The following is a 21,523-nucleotide window of genomic DNA, read 5'->3' as shown; positions in this document are numbered from 1 at the left end:
GGTGGGTGGAGACCTGTAGCCAGCCACCCCACCATCTGACTCATAAGCAGTGACTAGAAAGGGAAGCAGATCTCCTCTCAGGGGTCTTTGGGTTCCATTAACACCCTGGATGGGCCTTTTTCCATCCCTGGGACCCAGCAGTTTGGACAGCAGGCCTCTGCTGACTCAGGCTGCATGAAAGAGGAGGTGCAGCACTTTCCTTGTTGGCCAGTTGAGGTTCACTGTGTGTAACAGGGGTCCTTGTCAGGCATCTCCAGCTATCTGTCCCTAGCTTCCTTCCAACCAATTGGTCATTTGTTAAAAAATGAAACCTAACCTTATATCATCATAACAAAATTTGGCGTTGTATTTGAGGGCCTCAGGCTATCTCTTAGGGTGGTTAATACTATGAACCATCTGAAAGGAGTCTCATTACATATGAAGTCAAACTAGTAGTGACGGGGCCAGAGCACTAAGGAGGCGTGTCTTGTAACTTCCATGTGGACCACACTGCACATAGACTATCACAACAAGGGAGAATTTCCAGTTCCTGATTTCAGTTTTTGTTTCGACTCCTTCCCTCATGGGCAAGTACCAGAGAGGTCCCTGGCAACGTCCCTCACTGGTAGCATTAGTCTCAAAGTAAAGTGATTGGTCAGAAGTTTTTCTTTTTTCTGTGATTTCTCCCAGATGGGTGAAGGTGCCAATGGAGGGTATAAACATATTCAAGACCAGAATGAAGAAAGAGGAACAGTGGGAGGCCTGGATCAATGCTCCCTGGAAAACTGAGAATTGACTGTAATTACAATGGATCAGAAAGGGGGCTCGCCTGTCTCTCAACTAGTTTGTTGTCAATTTTCCACTAAATCTTATTTAGGAAAATATATTAGTCTTTAAAGTTGAAGGAAAATGTTCTTTGTCTTCTGATGACTCCTGACATCTCTGTAGATGATGGTGTTATCCTTCTTAACACTCCTGTCCCTTTGGAGTCGTGCACAGGAGGGAACCCTCTCTGACTATAAGGCGTGATGACTTGCAGAGCATGCAGCACTTATGGGAAGCAATAAAATAGTGGGTTTTTGTTTGTTTGCTTGCTTTTTTGCAATTCTGTCCAAGCCCATTGAGGTTACGCGTTGTAGAGTTGGCCAGGTGATAAAAATCCAATATTGTGTATTTCCATTAACTTAGTCCTGTTTCCATCTTTGTCTTTTTCTCCCACCACCTCACTCTGGGTCCAGTAGAGAATTCAGATGATTTACTCATCTGCACAATGATTTCAGTTGGGACATGTCTTGCTTTAAATCTTTGAGAAGCTTCTGAGGGTGGGGCAAGAATTCTGATAGAGGAACATTGCTTTTGGTGTGGAAATGGTTGGGATTAGATGAAACTGATTTCTTCCAATCCACTGACCCCTGAGGCAAATTGACCAGACCTGACAGTCACTATCATCCTGATTGCAAAATAAGGTGTCTTAATATCCTTCTTGCATGAACCAAATGTCTGATAATCTAGTTTAAAGCAACTATTAAGGTTTCGAATGTAACTGGTGTTTAAAATTCTCCACTGAGATTTTTCCTGAATGAATAGAATGATTGTGTTACAAAGGAGACAGCAATGACTAGTGTTGAAGTGTGTAATTGGTCTCCCTTTTTTTTGTCCCTCAGATTTTCTTCTCAGACCTGGAGGGTGGAGAAGGGGGGGAAAGGCAGCATTGACACTTTTCTTTTTCTTCTTCTTTTTTTCAGATTCAGAAGAGTAAAAAACACCTCATATACAATAAAAGAGGCTGCCAATGTCTTGCATCATTTTAGCTGAGCTTCTGCATTCTCCTTCTTCCACAAAGACCCATATCTGGGGAAGGTGTACAACTCTCAAAAACAAGCCCCCACACTTGGCCTTCTCTCATGCCATCTCCTCGCAGGAGATGACTGTCTGGGAGCTGGTTTGAAGTCTTAGAACTCTGGGGAATTTCCCCCCAAGCAAACAAAACAGCTTCAGATTTTTGCACAAACAGAACAAAACATGAAGGGACTTCCTCAAAATCCTTTGCTAATGCCCTGACTTTCAAGGCACCTGTCTGGCCTCATGAGAATGGACATCCTGGATTTGCTGAGAGAGGCTTGAAAAAGCCACACACATAATAATTGCCATTTTATTACTGTCAATGCTTTTACTTTAAATGTTATTTTTGCACTGGCTGCTGATGGTGGATATAGCCATGCTGGCCTTCATCGCGGCTAAGATGATGATTCCAGCCTCTGGTTGTTCCTTTCCTGAGTCAGGAATATTCTTTTTCTCCAGTTTCCTTTCAGACTTAAAAATTGTTCTTATGCTTTTCTTTCCATTTATATACTATGAAATTCTTTTTGTTTTATAAAAAAGGAGATTTTCCTATAGGAATCTTTGTTTGATGCTTAATTTATCTGTGCGTTCATTAACATAAACCTGGATGTTTCAGCTGATGACCACATTGTTCAGGTGGGGAACCCAGTGTTTTCATTGGGTAGCATCCATAACTAAGTGGCTACTGAAATTTTTACCGCTGGCTGGTCCTCCTCTTTTAGATATCTGTGCTTTGACGTAATCACTCTTCTTTTTCTTCAGGGAAGTGCCAAGGGAATCAGTATCAGAGAGATATGCCAGATAATTATTTTCCTTTTAAGGAGCCTTTAGAAATACCAGATAGGAGATGATTAATAGCACAAATCAAAAATAAGAATAGTGAAACCAAGTCAAAAATGGGATCCAACGGAGTGCAAGTAAAGTAATTTTATGGGTCTAACTGGTGTGATTTGAATGAAACTAACTTTTAGAGTGTGGTTTTGGTTCACAAAGGAATCTTTGAGTCCTTCCCAAGGGTAAATCACATGAAAATGCTGGTGATGGAGTGGGATTAGTAACACGAAGAGGGAGAGCTGGATGCTAGGCTTAAGTGCATTCCCCATTTCAGATTTAATTTCTACATTAAAACAGCACAAAAATAAACATTTTAAAAATCCTCTCCTTCCTAAGGCAAAATGTCGGTATTTCTTCAGACCGAAAGGAGGAGAGTATGTGTATAGTCTATAAGGCCTTTGCCTTGCTGAAATATTCCCCAACAGAAAGATCTCTGTTGTGTAGAATGCACAGTGATACGCTGATATTTGAACATGGTTCTTTACTCAGCTTTACATTTTGCCTGGTAATAACATGTATTTTTCTGTTGCTTCCCATGCTTTCCTAACGGTCATCACAGTAAATAACGTGGTCACACATTCAAATCAGGGGCCAACCAGGTCAAGTAAATGAGCAAAGCAAGCCATGGAATATCATAATTATTGGGATAAATGGCGATTCATAATAGGCCTTGGCATCAGTGAGGCAGTAGGGAGAGTGGGGACGCTGAGGAATTGGAGAGGGCGTGTGCTGTTGAAAAGGGGCAGTTGCTGATCAGCTACAGGATTAGGGCTCTGTAGGAATGGGGGTCCTAGATCTCTAGGATTTTATCTAAACTCTCTCCAAATTTTTAAATGTTGGAGACTAATTCAGAAATTTACAAACGCTGTACTAGTCAAAGAAAACATGCCTTTGACCTGCTTTCAATGCATGGGACATCAGTTTGCAAACTATGTACTGTGAGGTGGTATGGTTTTGTATAGGAATGAAATACAACCAGTCCATGTCAATTCTTGACCTTGGAACCAGAACATTTTACCTCATTTCTATTCTGTATTTTTTTATGTAGAGCTTTGCAGCCAGTCAAAATAAAAAGCCTACAGCTTCCCTTTTGTACTCTAACAAGCAAGACTAAACAATATTTTGAAAAGAAACAGGACTATAGCCATTTTTTTCCAGCACTAATAAAGATGGAAGTGTTTTTCATTTGCTTCAAGTCATTAATTAACTGAAAAAGAACGGGCAGAAAATTTCATTCAGTACCCAACTCTGCTTGGAACTTTCAGTGTGGAAAGACACGTAACTTATTTTTAAATTCTTAAAAAGTGTTTCGAAGGGACATTGAGTAAAAATGCAAAATTACTTTTTAACAATATAAAACAATGTATTATTATGTTATAAATCGATGCTGGAGTTGATGAACATTAAAATGATGATTCCAAGTCAGTAGTGACTGGAAGAACAATATTTCCAAAGCTCCAGCTCACTTGCTATGGTCTTTTTATTCTCTTGAAATAGCTCTTCCAAGTTGAGCAGCAATACGGGACACACTTTCTTCCACTGCACGGATTACGGCATCTCACTCTGTGTTACATTGTCAAAAGAAAGCAAGGGCTTATGCATCTGAATTAAGAATTGACCCGTATGTGGGGAAAGCAGTAGGGACATTCCCACTATTGACAAACCGCAAGTTCTACATGTCCCCAAGTGGAAAGTGACAAATGGAGTTGACTCTTGAGTTTGGGTCCCCATGTCATCAAATAGCTCTACATCCAAGTTTTGTTGATGTGGTATGTTTTGGTTCTATAATGACCCTTCCATCGGGAGGTCTTCCATTTTTATTCACACCAACCTTTCTTGAGCTGTGAGCCATAATAGCTTATATCAGCAGACAAGAGGCTGATTTCTAACCCATTAAATTCAAATAGATTTTCTTCCATTCTCTACTTCATTCTTGGAGCTTTTAAAAACTATTGAAAACATCTGCCAGGATCCCACTAAGGACCTAATATACTTAAACAATAAAATGATATCTAAACATCCGAAAGCCAAAGAATAATCTAGTGCACCTGTTCATTTCATTTGCAGAATTAAAGCCATTAATATTATATTTTCCATCTGGAAGCATGCTTTTACTCAATGTGAAAAGTAAAAAGTAGAGAGCAACTTTATCACAGGATCTGAGGCAGAGAGCAGACAAAATGATGGGACCAATTTTGTAATCCATATTTTGGGAGTAAGGATATGATCTCTTAGCATCACTTCTGTCATGAATCACTTTTCTTTATATAGATGACAGAAAGAAAGAATATATAGTATATTTTCTTCTATTCTTAACCTTTGAGCAGAGACTTACATGATAGAAATGACTTCATAACATTCCCCATGGGGTATGGGGGAAAGCAAAAGAAAAAAAGCACAAAATCATTTTTTCATAACGAGATAGACAAGATTCTGAGTTTAAGCTTCTATATGTAGTATTAGGTCCAAAATAAAGAGGATTTAGGGAACTTTTTCTTTCCAATTGGAAATTTTATTCTGATTCCGAGATCCCAACACATCCCAACAGGAGTTGCGGCACTGGCTCACCACAGTGCCTGGCGGACAGTCGGCATTCAGGAAGCACATGCAGAATTGTCCGACTGAATTCCACCATCCACCTGTGAGTGCAAACAAGAAGTTCAAACTTACCTGAAAATATATTCAACATCTTCTGTAAGCCAAGCATATGGCTAAAGGCTTACGTTCTGTGTACCCGTGACACAAATAGTTTATCATAAGAGAGGGGAAATTGCAGGTAGTTTGGGGAAAATTGTCAGAGCCAAGCTTTTGAAAAATTAAAAAATTAAAATTTCTCTATAGCCTTTAGATTTAAGAAAAACTAAAAACCTCCCAAAACAAAACAGGATTTACCTGAAAATGCTCTTCCAACAGCGACGATGGCATTAATCTATATGAAGTACCAATGGATTTGTTTATAATCCAAGTTGAAACATTTAGAATCCAAAATGGACTCTCTTGGAGCAAATAGTGCAGTGTGGGGAGTCATTGCTCCATTTTTCTCTTCCAGTATTATGGTCGGTATAGCTTTGAACCATGGCAAAATTGGACATTAAAGAACATAATGTTGCAATAATGATGTTAGAGTGGATCTTATGTGGTGAATAAATGGAAAGTAATACTTGTAATTCATCAACGGTCATCCATGGTTTATGGCCTCATTATCACTTAGAAAATGAACTTAATGAAAAAATTCTAATGAACAGCTCAATATTTCTAAGAAATATCTCTCTGAGGACCAAAAGACACATTGCCTGCCAAGACCAGATTTCAGTTGTTAAGATTTCTGCTCATCAAAGACACTGATGGGCACAGAGGTGACACTAGAATTGGAATGGTAATAGACCGCTCTGGGACATTAGACAGAGTTCATCTGATAAGTGAATTTGGGTCCGAGGAGGTTAGAAAAATGGGAAGCCATGCTCTGGATATCCTCATTGGACATTTGTAGAAGACTGGATGCTCTTCCAGGAAAGTCAGCTCTAAGCCAGTAGTGTTTCATTGAAAGAACATCTTCTTTTTACATTAAACAAGAGTGGGGTGCAGTGAAAGACTTGGACTAATAGATTCATGTAGTCAATTTAAAAATTATTAATTTATGGTTGTTTTAACTAATGTCCCCACCTAACCTATTTTGTTTTTAATGTTGGCAGACATATTTGAAATGAATTTACAGTTATTCTGGCTTCTGTTCTCAGGCGGAAGTAGATTGACACTGGCAATGACTGGCTTCACTAAATCTGGGCAATCAGCCTGGATTGCCATCTGCTGAACCAGGGAAAGCAGGGGGTGGTGTGTGGGCCCTTTCACCTCATTCAGGGCACGCTTACTCAGTCTCCCTTGGGGAGACCTCTCCTTCTCTGGGGTTAAATGCTGGCTGTAGTAGCCCAGCCAGTGCCATCATGGAGGCCCTCAGCTCTCGTCAGCCTCAGCCATGATTGAAGCTCACCCATGTATCTTCATGGGAGCTGGCTTCTGAACCAGGAGAAACATTTCTCTGTCAGGTGATGGTGCAGGATAACTCATTTAAAATAAAGCCTGCTAAAACTTAATGTCTAAGGAATGGCTTTTAAATAGATTGCCCTGGAGGCACATCATTGTATAGCCTTTGCTTCTGTGTCACGATCTGTCTTGGAGTAGGTGTTTGTGTATTAGAGTCCTTGTCTTTGAGTGAGTATATGTGTACAGAAATATAGTTACACACCAGTATACATAGGTTTATAGTAAAAACCTACAGCCATAGGTAACATCCAGTAACTGATTCTAGAGATAGAACTGTAGTGTATACGTTTTCATTTCTTCTTGCTTTGATGATATTTTTATACAATTTTATATGCTGTAAAAATTTTTAAAAAAATATTTGCTATTTTCATTTGTAGAGCTTGGTTAGGTTTTTATCACCTCTGGTGCCCACTTTTCAGCCAGATTCCTCTCCCCACCTAATTTAAGAATCCTCTCCCTTTTTCATACCTTTTCTTTTGCCTTTCCCTTCTTTTTTTCTCGTTTTTGTACCTTTCACAAATCCCTTCCTTTGCCTCTGTTCAGGCAAGCCATTCTGCTTGCGGTATTATTTTAGCACATGGAAACACAAGATAATGGAAAAAACAAGAACACATTGTTCCAGTATAATCCACATGAGGAGATGTTGGGTGCCAAGGGTGGGGTATGGGTAGTTGGGGAGAAGGGAATAGATTAGGGAAAGGAGGCAAGCAAAAGGAAATCCTTATGGGAGATCAATTACCCAAAGCAAAGTGAATCACTTCGAGGCTAGTATAATGCTGTCATTATCTTCCTTCAGTGCAGAGCACAATTTTGCTGTCGCAGGGTTTTTCTCCTTAGGGTGCTGTGCCCTCACCATGGGTCTGTAGACTCTCTCCTAATAAGGGCACTGGCCATATGTCAATGGATAACTCAGCTTATCTCCTCAGCCTTAGATTTTGCTGCTGTTCAGGTGGATTTGGGGGAGATTTCTGGATTAATATAAAAAATGTTTAACAAGACTCAAAAGAGGGACAAGCAGAACCAAAATCCCAAATCTCAGTGCAAATCATGCCGAATAAGTAGTTTTTTGGAGGAATAAGGATGGAATTTCTGGATATGTTCTAAGAATGCTCTTCCAAAAGGGAAGATGGTAAAATGGACTTGTCTGTATTTCATGGCAGTGATAGAATGTACCTCCATGATGTGAAATATGTTTCTAGCAGATAAAATGCAGGTTGCAATTTGCATTTGTATATCATAGGGCAAGAGAATGACCATCCCTTCTGAAGAAGAGTGCTTGTTCCCTATGATGCTGATTTGTCCTAAAAGAAACTATTCAAATGCCATAGCATCACATCTCCAAATGCAAGAATAAATCATAGGAATTCGTGTAAAACAATATGCTAAACTGCTCTCAATAAATTACATATTTGTTGTAAATCTTTATTGCACAGATGAGGCTGACAGTGCCTCAATGTAATAATTTTCCCCCAGCATCTACTAATGAATAAGTACATGTATGTTCTTCTGATTACCAAATAAAAACAATGAATTAACCTCACTATTGGAATTTGAAAAATGAAAAGGCTGCTTTTTCTTTCTTTTAATGTTTTTCGTTGTCGTCTATGTTCTGTCCCAAATATGGGGCGTCCAAACTCACTTGACCATGTGTCTCTCTTGTGTTCCTCCAAATGCCACATAATATCCAGGCACCAAGTGCCTTTGCCTGCACCTTGAAGATATACATGATGTATCGCGTCACATATAGTCTTTTCTGAGGGATGAGGTAGATGGGTTATTGGAAGCTCCTTAGAGGCATAAGAAATGTCAGTCTTATCATGGAACTTGACTGCCTTCCATATGTTCACTTTTCTTCTGGGTACCGTGATATTACAGTTTTACAGTCCTGCAAGGCTAGTTTTCAAATTCCAAACATTTTTTTCCTTCTCCTGCTCTCGAAAGGGCTACAGCAATATTTTCTCTCTCTCTAGCCTCGAACATAAGGAGTCTGACTAAGGAATAGTCATTCCCCCTGTTTGTGGGCACACAAGCAGTTGACTTACTGGATGGCACCCAGCCGGCCTCCTTCAAACCAGCCGCTAAGAGGGCCTCCCCTAGTGGCGATGATGCATATTACACAAATACCACCCTCTTATCCGGGCCACCTCTGTGTACTGTTCCTATGTAGTAACTCCACTGGATTATTACTCCGACAAAGGGGGCTGTGATGTTCCTCCCAAGCAGCTGTGTTTGCCATGCATTGAAACATGTTTTTTTAATTTTGTTTTTTTCTGAAAGCAAAGACTGAACTTACTCATTTTGAAAAATACAGAGAGGTGTAATAAAATTAAAATCACTTATAACAGCCCATCTAATGATTATTCACTGCCAGTTCTTTACTGTATTTATTATGGTCTTTTGCTATGTATTTTTACACAGTTGAGGCCATACAGTACAGTAATTTAATTTTGTATTATGGTTTGTTCACATAACGTTGGATTGTAAGCATTGTCCCATTTTTAAAAAAAACTTTATTAATATAATTTCAGTACCAACATAATATTTTATTTTGTGGCTTTAGCACAGTTTACTTAACCACCTCTCTGCTGTTGGACAATTAAGTTACACACTTTTATTTTATTTTTTGCAGTTGCAAATAGCATAGGCCTGGAGCTCTTTGTACATAAGGCTTTGTCGCATTTCTGAATACCTCCCCCGGAAAAATTCTTAGTTGTAGAATTACTAGGTCAAAGGTTGTGAACAGCATTTCGGACTCCTTGTTTATATGCCCAATTCCAAAGCATATTCAAATGTGAAAACAGCCATATTTAAATAGCATATAGTGTTGCATGTCTGAATAGCTCTTGTCTTTGTGATCGTTGTTCTTTGATAAACAGAGGTCAAGTCACAGAATAGCAAGCTTATTATTGATGGTAGTTGCGTTGTGGGGAAAAGTGTTATTAAACACTCTGAATACGCCACTCTAATTTAGCTGCTTTTGGGAAACAACACTGAGGGAAGTCCGGGTGGGTCTGAAGCCCTCCAAACTTTCAGTGATTCCACAGCCCCAAGCAGAATGTGAACTTCTTTGGATGCTCTTTTTTCAAGGCTGTAAAGAGGCAGAAATGATGATTTGTTCTGAGGCATCAGGCAACAGATTGTTGATCTCTGCCACACCCCAATCGAGACATAGAGAAGATGTTGGTAGAGGTGCTTAGCAGTCGTGATCAGAGGTTGTGGAGCTCATAAAGTCAGACGTTGCAATGTGCTAAAAGAAAGAGTGGAAAATGCCCAGTAGGGTGACAGACGCTTTCCCTACTTCACTCGTTCAGCTCTCATCTCTGCCTGTGGGATCTGCTTGTGTTATAACAGCATTGCTGTTGTTGGACCATTTCTAATGATGACACTTGGTCTCAAGGGCTCTTAAATCACCCTTTCCCAGTGGCTTGGGCTTGGCCATGGTAACCTTATGTTGCAGAAGGGAAATTATTTGTTTGAGGTCGAGCTGCAAATGACTTGGGTTTAGTGCTAACCTCACATCCTGAGTCTTCAGTGTGTGTATTTGCCCCAAGGTGGGCAGCTTTGGCTGTCGCCTCCATCACTGTCCTCTTCTCCAGACTCCTGATGAATTGGATTCATTGCCCTTTAGCTGAACCAACCAAGGATGTTAATTTGAAATATCTGAAAGCTATTCTTTTGTGAAAATATACTTCTAGTCACACAAGCTGCCGGGATGACATTTCTGCCCCGAGCTGACTGATTGGGTTGTTTCCTCTTTGAGTATTCCCATGCCGTGGGTCAAGGACGATGTAATTTGTGACCTTAAAATGCTTATCTGCCAGGGATGACATATTAACTACTTTACACGCAGACACTCACATCACTTTCTTTTGAATATAAACTAACAAACACTTAGTTGCACTGCACAGTGTGCTAAGCACTTCCACATGTGCACTCTGACTTGATCCTCACAATTACGTCCTAAAACGAATGTTTTTAGACGTGAAGAAAACGGAGCTTAGCAATGTCAGCACTGAGGTAGTTGTTTATTGATGTTCTCATTTTCCCTTCCTCGTGTGTAAAATATTTCCAAATTCCAAAATCACATATATTTAATCAATTTGTTTTTAAAAAATTAAGAAAGCAGGATAAAACCAGAGGCAGAAAGTAGAGCTGGTGTAGACAGAGCAAACCAGGGCAAATGTCACGCAGGCTCAACAGGCCTCCCTTGTCCCCGGTGTTAAGTCATAAATTGCTTCTGAGTTCCCTGGAAGCCTAAGTAAAAACAAAAAGAAAGTATTTACAAGATTCACGTCATCCAGGAGGATAAAGCACACCAGTGGCTCGGAAGAAAGGTCACTTCCCCCGATGCTGGAAGAAACGTCTTCTACAGGCATTCACGGAGGGCGGTGCCTCTCACGCGTGGCTGCAGGTCACGTGTACCCGGGAACTTGAAAAATCCCCAGGCCTGGGCCCCACCCAGACAAATTAAACAGCAATTTTGGGGGAAGGGCCCAGGTATCAGCGTCGTTTCTTTAAAACTCCCCAGATGATCCTAATGTGCAGCCAGGATTGAAAAGCACTGACAGAGTGAATTCAGAGTCACTCACAGAGCAGCATCCCCCGTCAAGTTCTACAGTAAGTCCCAGAGCGAGTTATGTGTACCCCTAGGCGATCTGCCAGCATGAAACAGTAGGGGACAGTTTGGAAACTGATCCCGAGCTGGATCTTCCAGCTCAGTTTCTGATGTTTTCCCTGAGAATGGGAGCAAGGAAGGGGTAGGGTTTTAGAAAATGAAACTTGGGGGCCTGGCCCCATGGCCGAGTGGTTAAGTTCTTGCGCTCCGCTGCAGGTGGCCCGGTGTTTCGTTGGTTTGAATCCTGGGCGTGAACATGGCACTGCTTATCAAACGACGCTGAGGCAGCGTCCCACATGCCACAACTAGAAGGACCCACAGTGAAGAATATACAACTATGTACTGGGGGGCTTTGGGGAGAAAAAGGAAAAAAAATAAAATCTTTAAAAAAAAAAAAAGAAAATGACACTTGGATTAAGTTGAATATTATTCCCAAGAATGGAACTTTGAGTACAGTAATAGGTAATTTGGTGGCTGCGGAGTGGAAAATGATTTCAGGAACACCTCCTCAGTTAACAGGAGCCAGTGAGTGGTTGGCTGACTCAGAACCCCACCACCCCCAATGGTCCATGGTGCCGCCCGAAGGTCTGAGAAATCACAAACAGGTTTATTTTATGTGTCCCCACCTGCTACCTGTTTGTGACACGATTAGGAGCGGCGCGGGTGGTTTCTCTTTGTCCTGAAATATTGGGCATTTCACCAAGCATACAGAGAAAATGACGGCATTTCTAGAGGGGCTCGCGGTTCTGTTCTTCCACTGACCCAATGGCGCCAGAAGTTCCTATCTCACTCAGTGTCTGCAGAGAAGATACCAAGGGGATGAAAAGCTGCCCCAAGGAAAAGCCATCAAGCTGCAGGCTTTTGGAAGATCATAGTAGGTGATTTTTTTTTTTTTTAAAGATTTTATTGTTTCCTTTTTCTCCCCAAAGCCCCCCGGTACATAGTTGTGTATTCTTCGTTGTGGGTCCTTCTAGTTGTGGCATGTGGGACGCTGCCTCAGCGTGGTCTGATGAGCAGTGCCATGTCCGCGCCCAGGATTCGAACTGACGAAACACTGGGCCGCCTGCAGCGGAGCGCGCGAACTTAACCACTCGGCCACGGGGTGAGCCCCCATAGTAGGTGATTTTTTAAAAAATTGCACCAAGCCTTCCTGTGAAATGGGCTGGCACTAGTGAATGTTTCTGCAGGTGATGACACTGAAAGCTTGTAGTCATTGGGTCCTCTGCAGGTTTTAAGTGCTCGCATAGGCAACGTTAAAGTGATCGCTCAACTTCACGAGAGTATCCATGGAAAGCAGAGTGCCAGGTTTTCCAATAGTTAGACAAGAAGAAGCAGATCTCTGTCACACGAGGTTTGCCAAGCCCGTCTGAAGGTCAGGATCAGCTGGGGCCCTTGTGAAACATCCAGGCCCCTCCGGAGATGCTGGCTCACGGGGCCTTGGCCAGGCCTGGAGATCTGGTTTTGTTTTTCCTTTTTGTTAAAATAATTGTTCCAGGTTTTTCTTATCTTCAGGCAAGATGAAGCAGACCTGGATAATGGGTTGGTCAAGAAACAGCAAGAGTCATTGGGAAAAGTTTCTCTAGGTTTAAACTCTGAAGGATCTTGGCTTAAATTTTGCCCCCCAACACTCAGTAAGTTTGTGCAAATTACTTAAGCTCTCTTTGTCTACAAATTTTGTAAAATAGGAATAATTTTATCATCAGATAGTATCAGAAAATATAACTGATGTACATTTAATTGTCCATCCCTAACAAGGTGCCTATAAAACATAGTAACTGCTTGATGTGTGACAGTGGCTATTGCTAATGACCAAGCAGTCAAATTGTGAATCACAGCTCTGAATGAAAAACTTAAACCCTACATCCATCCTAAAGCGATGGTTCTCAACTGAGGGCAATTTTGCTCCTAGGGGACATTTATCATTGTCTGGAGGACATTTTTGATTATCACAACAGGGAAGGTGCTACTGATGCTGAGTCGGGAGAAGCCAGGGATGCTGCTAAACATCCTACTATGCTCAGGACAGCCATCACAACAAAGAGTTATGTGGCCTAAATGTCACTGTGCTGCTGTTGAGAAACCCTGTCCCCCAAAGGGACAGTGAGAGAAGTAAAAAGTCTTGAGGGATAAACACTTTGAGTCACTGGCGTCCCCACAGTGGAGGTGGATCCAGTGGGACACAGAGGCATTTCTGGTGGATCAGGAGTGGCTCTGAATAAGAAGGTCAGGGGCGTGGATTTGCTTTCTGGTAATGCCCCTGATCGGGCCCAACTTGTTACACACTCAGACTCACTATTCCTTGTGTAGGATTCAGTGTGAATGGCACTCCCTGGAGTTGAGCAGTGAGGCAGCCCTGACCCTGACCCAAAGTATCACTTTGAGTAAATCTTTTCACCTTGGGGTGTCTGAGACACCTCATTTAACTGACGATCATTAGACTTACTGAGGAACTCCTTGACATGCAAACTTCCTGCTCCATTCTCTTGAGATTCTGCTTTGTTAGGCTCAGGAAAGGACCCTGGAGGCCATATTTCTAAAAATCACCTCAGGGGATTCTGAATCAAAGTTACAGCTGGGTTTAGACCTTCTAAGTTCCCCACCAACTCTGACATTCAGGGCATCTACGAGACCTGGGAAATGGAGACATAAGGTTCTGCCAGATAGAGCTTCTCTCACCTCGTGCAAATTAACAGTTTTTGTGGGTTTGAGGTGTTTGGATTTTGCGTTTTCCATTTTCACTATTACTCCTTCTACTGCTAATAATAATAATAATAATTAACAATAACACAGAATGTTAAGGCTAGTACCCTGTTCTTTAAGACTGAAATGAAACAGTCTCAAACACCATCCCAAATGTCTCTCTCCACGTGTCACCAGGGCTTCCGGGGCAGGGAATGCTGACCCACTCGCCTCCAACCCCCAAGTTCCTGCTTCCTCTGATGTCGATCAGTCAATGGTCCTCTTGCTATCTTTACCCATGACTGTGTTGACTCTGACAGAGTTTTCTCAACCAACACAACCTTCACTCACACCCATCCTCTGCATGTAAAGCAGACTTTACAAAAAGTTTGGGTCGGTTCAGGGGACTTGTAACAGAAAGAACTTAACACTGAAACATGTATATCCTCTGCTTAAGATTCTCTCTGCGTTTCTGCCAACTCAGACTGAGTATCTGCCGTGTTACTGGATTCTGGCCTGCAGGCCTCTTTTGCCCCACTCTGGATGGCAAAATAAAGGAATGAGTGAATAAATAAATAATATTTATATTTATTTATAAAATGTACATGTATATATGTATGTGTGTACATATCTAAGTACAAAAGAAAATACATATGTCGTGTATGTATGTATACATATGTGTGTACAGGATTACTGACTCAATGAACATAAGCACATGTATATACATACAGACACACAAACATATATATAAATATATGTTCTTTTGCAGAACTATTCAGCCCTCCCTTCATTTTGCTCTCTTTCCTGATCCCCACCCAAGGGGCTGCCTTTTCATTCCATCGTGGCCCACTAAACTGTTTATATGAACAGAGATAATCCCTTTCCTAGTAAGAATTCTGCTGTCAGCTGCAGAGACCTCACAGAGCCCGCTGACACAGCATTCGTGGAGTCTCCCACATTCCTGAGCACTCACACACCCTGGGTCTTTGAATCTTCGCCAGAACACTTGGATGCGATTGTTGTCGTTTCTCTCACTTTGCGGATGAAGACCTGAGCTGCAGACAGATCAATTTAATTGTTTGAGGTCTAAAAGCAAGTAAAGGCTGTAGGGACAAAGCAGGAACAAACCCCTGGTTCCTCGATTCTAAACCCAGAACTTTCCCTTCCACAGCAGTAGTTCTCCATCCTGGATGCACATTAGAATCATCTGGGGGACTTGAAAATATACTGATACTGGGGGCCAGCCCGGTGGCGCAGCGGGTTAAGTTGGCACGTTCCGCTTCTCGGCGGCCCGGGGTTCGCCGGTTCGGATCCTGGGTGCGGACATGGCACCACTTGGCAAGCCATGCTGTGGTAGGCATCCCACATATAAAGTAGAGGAAGGTGGGCACGGATGTTAGCTCAGGGCCAGTCTTCTTCAGCAGAAAGAGGAGGCTTGGCAGCAGTTAGCTCAGGGCTAATCTTCCTCAAAAAAAAAAAAAAAAAATACTGATACTAGAGCTCCACCCTAGTACAGTGAAAAGAATTTCTGGGAGTGTCCTCAGGCAACTGCATATTTAGAAAGTTCCCTGGTGATGCTAAGGTGCAGCCTTGCCCAGTCCTGTGCTGGTTGCCAACATGCCAACCTCCACCCAGGAGACTGAGAACCATCATGCGCACAGAGGTAAAGGCTGTGCTCCTGGCTCTTGTGGATCATGGAATATGTGCTGCGCCCACAACCTCACCCAACCATCCTCTAAACATTGTTTTCAAACCCAAATTTTGGCTCATTTGGTTACAGGTGAGCATTTACCCGTCCCAAGAAGTCTGTGCACAGCCCTACTTTTCCTTCTCCTCTTCTTCCTCTTTACAGGCACAAAGAAGCGTTCTCAAGGCTCACCAGCCCCAAGCACCAGCTCCGCGAGTCGCCTCACCTTGCCAGGTGGGTAAATAGCATTGTGCCATAATCTGAGCACTTACAGACAACAGAAAGGACTGGTTTCTCAGGAGTCGAGGTTAGCAGCTGGTAAACTGGCAATCTGGCCCCTTAGTTATCCAGGCTACCCCATGTTATCAGAGAGCTTTGTCTCTGTCATCCACATTTGTAAGGTTCCTCCGGGAATGGACGTGATATAGCCATAGCTGGTTCACAATGCCTCCTGTTCACTGATGGAAAGAATAGAATTTTGATCTTTCTTAATGTTCATCTAGACACACTATGGAAATGTTTCCTTGAGAGACAGATGGTGCAGGGGAAAGAGTATGAGGCTTCAGTGTGAGAGAGAGACTTGGGTTCAAATCTCAGCTTTGCCATGTTCAAATTGTGCAAGCTCACTGTACTTATTCAGCTTCTTGGAGCTTCTGTTTTCTCATCTGTTTGCATGACAGGAATTAGAAATAATGCTTGTAGGGGGCCGGCCCCGTGGCCGAGTGGTTAAGTTCGCACTCTCCGCCTTCGGCGGCCTAGGGTTTTATTGGTTCGGATCCTGGGCGTGGACATCGCACCACTCATCAGGCCACGTTGAGGCAGCGTCCCACATGCCACAACTAGAAGGACCCACAACTAAGAATATACAGCTATGTACTGGGGGGATTGGGGGAGAAAAAGCAGGGAAAAAAGAAAAGAAGATTGGCAACAGTTGTTAGCTCAGGTGCCAATCTTTAAAAAAAAAATAATGTAAATTAGCATAGTACCAACTCATGGTGAGTGCTCATAGCTAATCTCTACCGTTGAGAAATATGGAAGTCATGAACAATCTATATTTGATCCCATCTAACATTTACTAAAAATGTTAAGCGTTCATGCTGATCCTATGTGGTAACTATGTAATATGAAAGGCACCTAGTGGTCATTCTGTCTCCATGCATAGACTTACAATCTCTACCACGATTTAATTTTTACAAGGAGACCTTGGAAAAACACATTTGTTTGGGAGGAAGGAGAGGTTATAAAAGGTAAATATGGACATTATAGAAAAATTGAAAAATAATACAAATTATAAGAAGGAAAAATGTTGCCAATAATGCTACTACTCAGAGCCAACCAAGATTACCCCTCCCTCCGGTCTTTATTAAATAATTTTTTCCCTAGTTTGGAATTATACTCTACATGGAATTTTGTTTCCTCTCTTTTAAAATTTACCATTGCATTATGAGATTTCCCCCATGTTATTAAACATTAAAAAAATTTCGGTGATGGACTAACATTTCATATGGTTATACCACAACTTATTTATATATTTGTTGATAATTTAGCATTTATATAGCTTCCACTTTTGTTATTGTAAATAACCTTACATTCTTGTACATAAATCTTCTTCTGAGTCTGTAAGTATGGGTTTAGGACAGGTTTCTGTAGGTAGGGTTACTGGCTTAAAGAATGTGTACATATTTAGATTCTTGAGACATTATTATCAAAGTGATTTCCAGAAAAGGAGTATTATTTCTTACTTTTAGCAGTATTTGCCATTTCACTATCCTCTTGCTAATGCTAACATTAATACTTTACCAATTTGATAAGAAAAAATTATGTCCGTGTTTCGTTTGCATTTATTTTATCTTTTTTTGAAAAAAATCTGTTTTCTAACGTTAATTTATCTTTATGTTTCTTCTTTTGGGAATTGCCACATTGCATCCATTCTGAGAGGGACAGTGCCTTACATTTTAGCCCCTCTGAAACAGGAAAGTTTTGCAGTCAATGGTGTGTTGTAATTTAATTAGCAGCATTTTTTCTTGGTTGTACATCAAATAATAGTTCCTTAAGAATCAGTGGCATCTTAGATTAGATGAAATATAATCTGTATCTATCTGCTTTGTCAACCTCAACTTCTGTAGCTTCCCTACCCTAGTCCAGCAACTTGACTCACTGTCCACTGAATAGCCCTTGAACTTTCTTGCCTCTGTCACCCTGTCTGGAACATTCCTTTCCCTTTTCTCACCCTGGCTAGTTTCTCTTCGCAGTCCATCTAAATCAGCTGGGTAGAATTAGTACTGACTTATAGTGATTTGCTTATAAGTCTCTTTACCCATTGACCGGTGGCTTTTTCAGGGGTGGAGACTGTCTTATCCTTTCTACCCCAGTGCCTGGCAAGGTGACAAGCACATATTGGGTGCTCATTAATGATATAAGTCTGGGAGCATGAGTGTGTGAGTAAGCACTGTCCAATTTAATGTATGACCATCCTCTGCAAAAGGCTCATTTTCAATGTTGGATTTCATCAACTATACTAACTAGCCTTTTAGTATTGAGTAGTCTTTGCTCTGCAGTCTCTGTAAGCCACCTTCATCTTGTCCCTGCTTGTGATTATTGTGCTCCTAGGAGTATAAACATTTGGAGGAAAACAGCTCTGAACCAAGCAACCCTAGTGTGCAGTGATGGTGTTTGCTCTTCTTTGTAAGGTTATAACATTCCTGGGTCAGGTGGGACCTCTGAAGCCATCCTGGACATCTGCAAGAATATGCAAAGCTGACCTAGTTCCCCCCAGCTGTGCTGGGGGCCTATTGCTGGCCTGCTGTGTTTCCAAGGCCTCTGACTCAGAGTCTCAGCCACCTTGTCTTTGGGCTCAGTCTGGCAGTTTGGAGTGGTCCCAAACTGGTGTTGTAGGCTTTGAGTTATGACCACTACAAAGCCTACAGAGATGGAGTTGGTACTTCTCACAACACTTGATATACTTAACCATGCTTTGTCTAGCAAACACCCTCCACCTCCACCTTATTACAATGGCCAGCTCACTACTTCTCCTACCTACCTCAGGAATACCATGTGTTGCCTCCCTCTGATGCAAATGCCTCTCCTGCAAGCTCTTGGTGCTGTCAAACAATCTAACTATCATGTTTTAGGATACTCAAAGAGCCAAATGGAGGAATAATCCTTAAAAAACAATAAAGTAAAATTGTACAGAAACAAAACAAGAACAGAGATATGCAAAAGAAGCAATTCAAAATCTGAAATTTTAAAAAGCAAACATATAGTTATTGGAATTTTTAAAAGAAATAAAATCACAGTTGATGGGATAAACTCAAGATAGAACACAACTGGAAAAACAATCTTGGAAGATAGTCCTGAGGATTTCACACCAAAACAGTCTAGAGAGGGAACCATATGAAAAATGAAAGAGCATGAGCCATAAAACTCTTAAGAGAAAACATAGGGGTAAATATTTGTGACCTTGGATTAGGCAGTAGTTTCTTAGATATGATACTTGAAGGCCAAGCAACCATAGAAAAATAGATAATACAACTTCATCAAAATTAGAAATTTTTGTGCTTCAAAGGATGTTATGAAGAAAACGGAAAGAAAATCCACAGAATGGAAGAAAATATTTGCAAATCTTATATCTAATAAGGATCCAGAATATGTAAAGAATTCTTACAATTCAACAATAAAAACACAAATAGCCTAATTAAAAAGTGAGCAAAGGATTTGAATAAACACTTATCCAAAGACAATAGACAAATAGAACGTGAAAAGATGCTCAATATCATTAGTCATTAGGGAAAGGCAAATCAAAACCACAATGAGATACCATTTCAAATGCACTAGAATGGCGAGAATAAAAAAGATGGATAATAACAAGTGTTGATGATGTGGAGCAATTAGTACCATCATACACTGCTGAAGGAAATGTAAAATGGTGCAGCCACTTTGGAAAACAGTTTGGCAGTTCCTCCAAAAATTAGACATAGAGTGACCATATTACCCAGTAATTCCACTCCTAGGTATATTCCCGAGAGAACTGAAAACATATGTTCACACAAAAACTTGTCCACAAATATTCATAGCAACATTAGTCATAATAGCCAAAAAGTTGAGATAACCTAAATGTCCATTAACTGATGAATATATAAACAAAATGTGGTATATCCATACAGTAGAGTATTATTTGGCCAAATTAAAGGAAAAAAGTACTATGCATTCTACAGCATGGATGAACCTTGAAAGTATTTACTAAGTGAAAGAAGCCAGACACAAAGGGCCACATATTGTATAATTCCATTTATATGAAATATGCAGAATTGGCAAATCCATAGAGACAGAAAGTAGATCAGTGGTTGCTGAGGAGAAAAGAGACTGGGGAGTGAATTCTCATGGGTGTGAGCTTGTATAATGGTGGTCATGAAAATGTTTTGGAATTAAATGTTGGTGATGGCTGCACAACCTTGTGAAAATACTAAAAGCCACTGAACTGTACACTTCGAATGGTGAATTATGTCTCAATTAAAAAAATGAAAGAGGCTGGAAGATAGATAAGTGGCTCTAAAGACTCCAAATCTTAGATGGAAAATGTACCTCAATTGCCCTACTTAAATAAAACCAAATACATACCTAAAGCTGTTGTGTAAGATTGCTCAAAATTACGTCAAGGGTGAGAAAATCATAAAATGGTTTGAAGCTGGTTACGTTCAGGGGAGCTGCAAGCAGGTTACCTATAATAAAATGACAACCAACTGACAGCAAAATTTGTGTTGGCAACGGTAGATGCCAGAAAATAATGAAGATATATCTTCGATATGCTGAGGGAAAATAAACCAATATATAATAGCTGAATTACTAGTTATGAGTGAAGGCAAAGTAAAAACATTTTCAGGTACACGATGACATAATTTACCACTCACAGACTTCAATAAAGAAGTAGTAAGGGATATACTTCAACAAGAAGAAAAGTGAACCCAAAAGCAAAGTGTGAGATATAGGAATTAATGATGAGCACATGAGTAAGTAAAACATGTTGCTAAAGTTGAGTAATGACCATAAAAATAATGTCCAATTTTTGTGTTAGAATAGGAAACAGAATCTATAGATGGAAGGAGGGATATTCAGTAGTTAAGGAGTGCTAAGATCTATTTGTCTTTGGGCAGAACTTGGTAATTTGTACTTTTTAACACAAAGAATCATCAGTAAAATATTGAAATATAACATATACCATCTAAATCAGCAAGCAAACAACAAAAAAGAAAAGGAATATAGAAAATGGATCTGCTTAAAAGAAGGCAGAAAGGAAGAAAAAGAAGGAAGGAATAAAAAAAGATTAAAAAATTAGATAGTAGGGTCAAGTCCAAAAATATCAGTGATAACAATAATTGCAAATGGCTTAAACTCCAGTATTAAAATAGAGAGATTATCTGATTAGATAAGAAAAGCAAAATCCAGCTCTATTCTGCTTTTAAGAGACAGTTTGCTAACGTAGGGCAAAAGAAATTCTATGCAAAATATAAAACGTCATTTTAACATCTGTAGAGCAGTCTATTATACAAATGTGCCACCGGATATTTAATTATTCTCCTATTGATGGTTGTTTTCCATTTTTTGATATTACAAACAATGCTTAACATAATGTTGAACAAGAAAAGCGAGTTGCAACAAGATATATGCCATCTAACACAATTTATATTATCTTTTAAAAAAACCAAAAACATTAAATATTTTTATGGATACATACAAATGCAATAATAGAATGAATATATGCTCAGGAATAATAAACACCAAATTCTGGATGATGATTTTTTGCAGGGGAGAAAGAAGAATCATGGAAGGGTATGCTAGGTACTTCAACT

At 40.5% G+C, this 21,523-nt stretch overlaps 1 protein-coding gene across 12 annotated transcripts in view; it reads left to right on the top strand.

Moving 5' to 3' along the window:
- The window catches only part of PDE1C (phosphodiesterase 1C), a 602,480-nt gene that overhangs the window by 565,359 nt on the left and 15,598 nt on the right, over positions 1-21,523 (top strand). For 8 of the 12 annotated variants that reach the window (XM_023639476.2, XM_003364839.5, XM_014739137.3 and 5 more), the window contains one exon: positions 15,843-15,911. In XM_023639476.2, the coding sequence (XP_023495244.1) occupies positions 15,843-15,911 (69 nt within the window). Of the gene's footprint in view, positions 1-1,724; positions 8,237-15,842; positions 15,912-21,523 lie in introns of those variants that run through there. The other 4 variants (XM_023639479.2, XM_070264799.1, XM_070264804.1 and 1 more) reach the window with 1 other exon arrangement.

This window comes from Equus caballus, chromosome 4 (genome assembly GCF_041296265.1).
Source record: "Equus caballus isolate H_3958 breed thoroughbred chromosome 4, TB-T2T, whole genome shotgun sequence".
In the NCBI taxonomy this organism is placed as follows: domain Eukaryota; kingdom Metazoa; phylum Chordata; class Mammalia; order Perissodactyla; family Equidae; genus Equus; species Equus caballus.
Note: the sequence above shows the minus strand (reverse complement) of the source record. Positions and strands in the feature narration are given on the sequence as shown.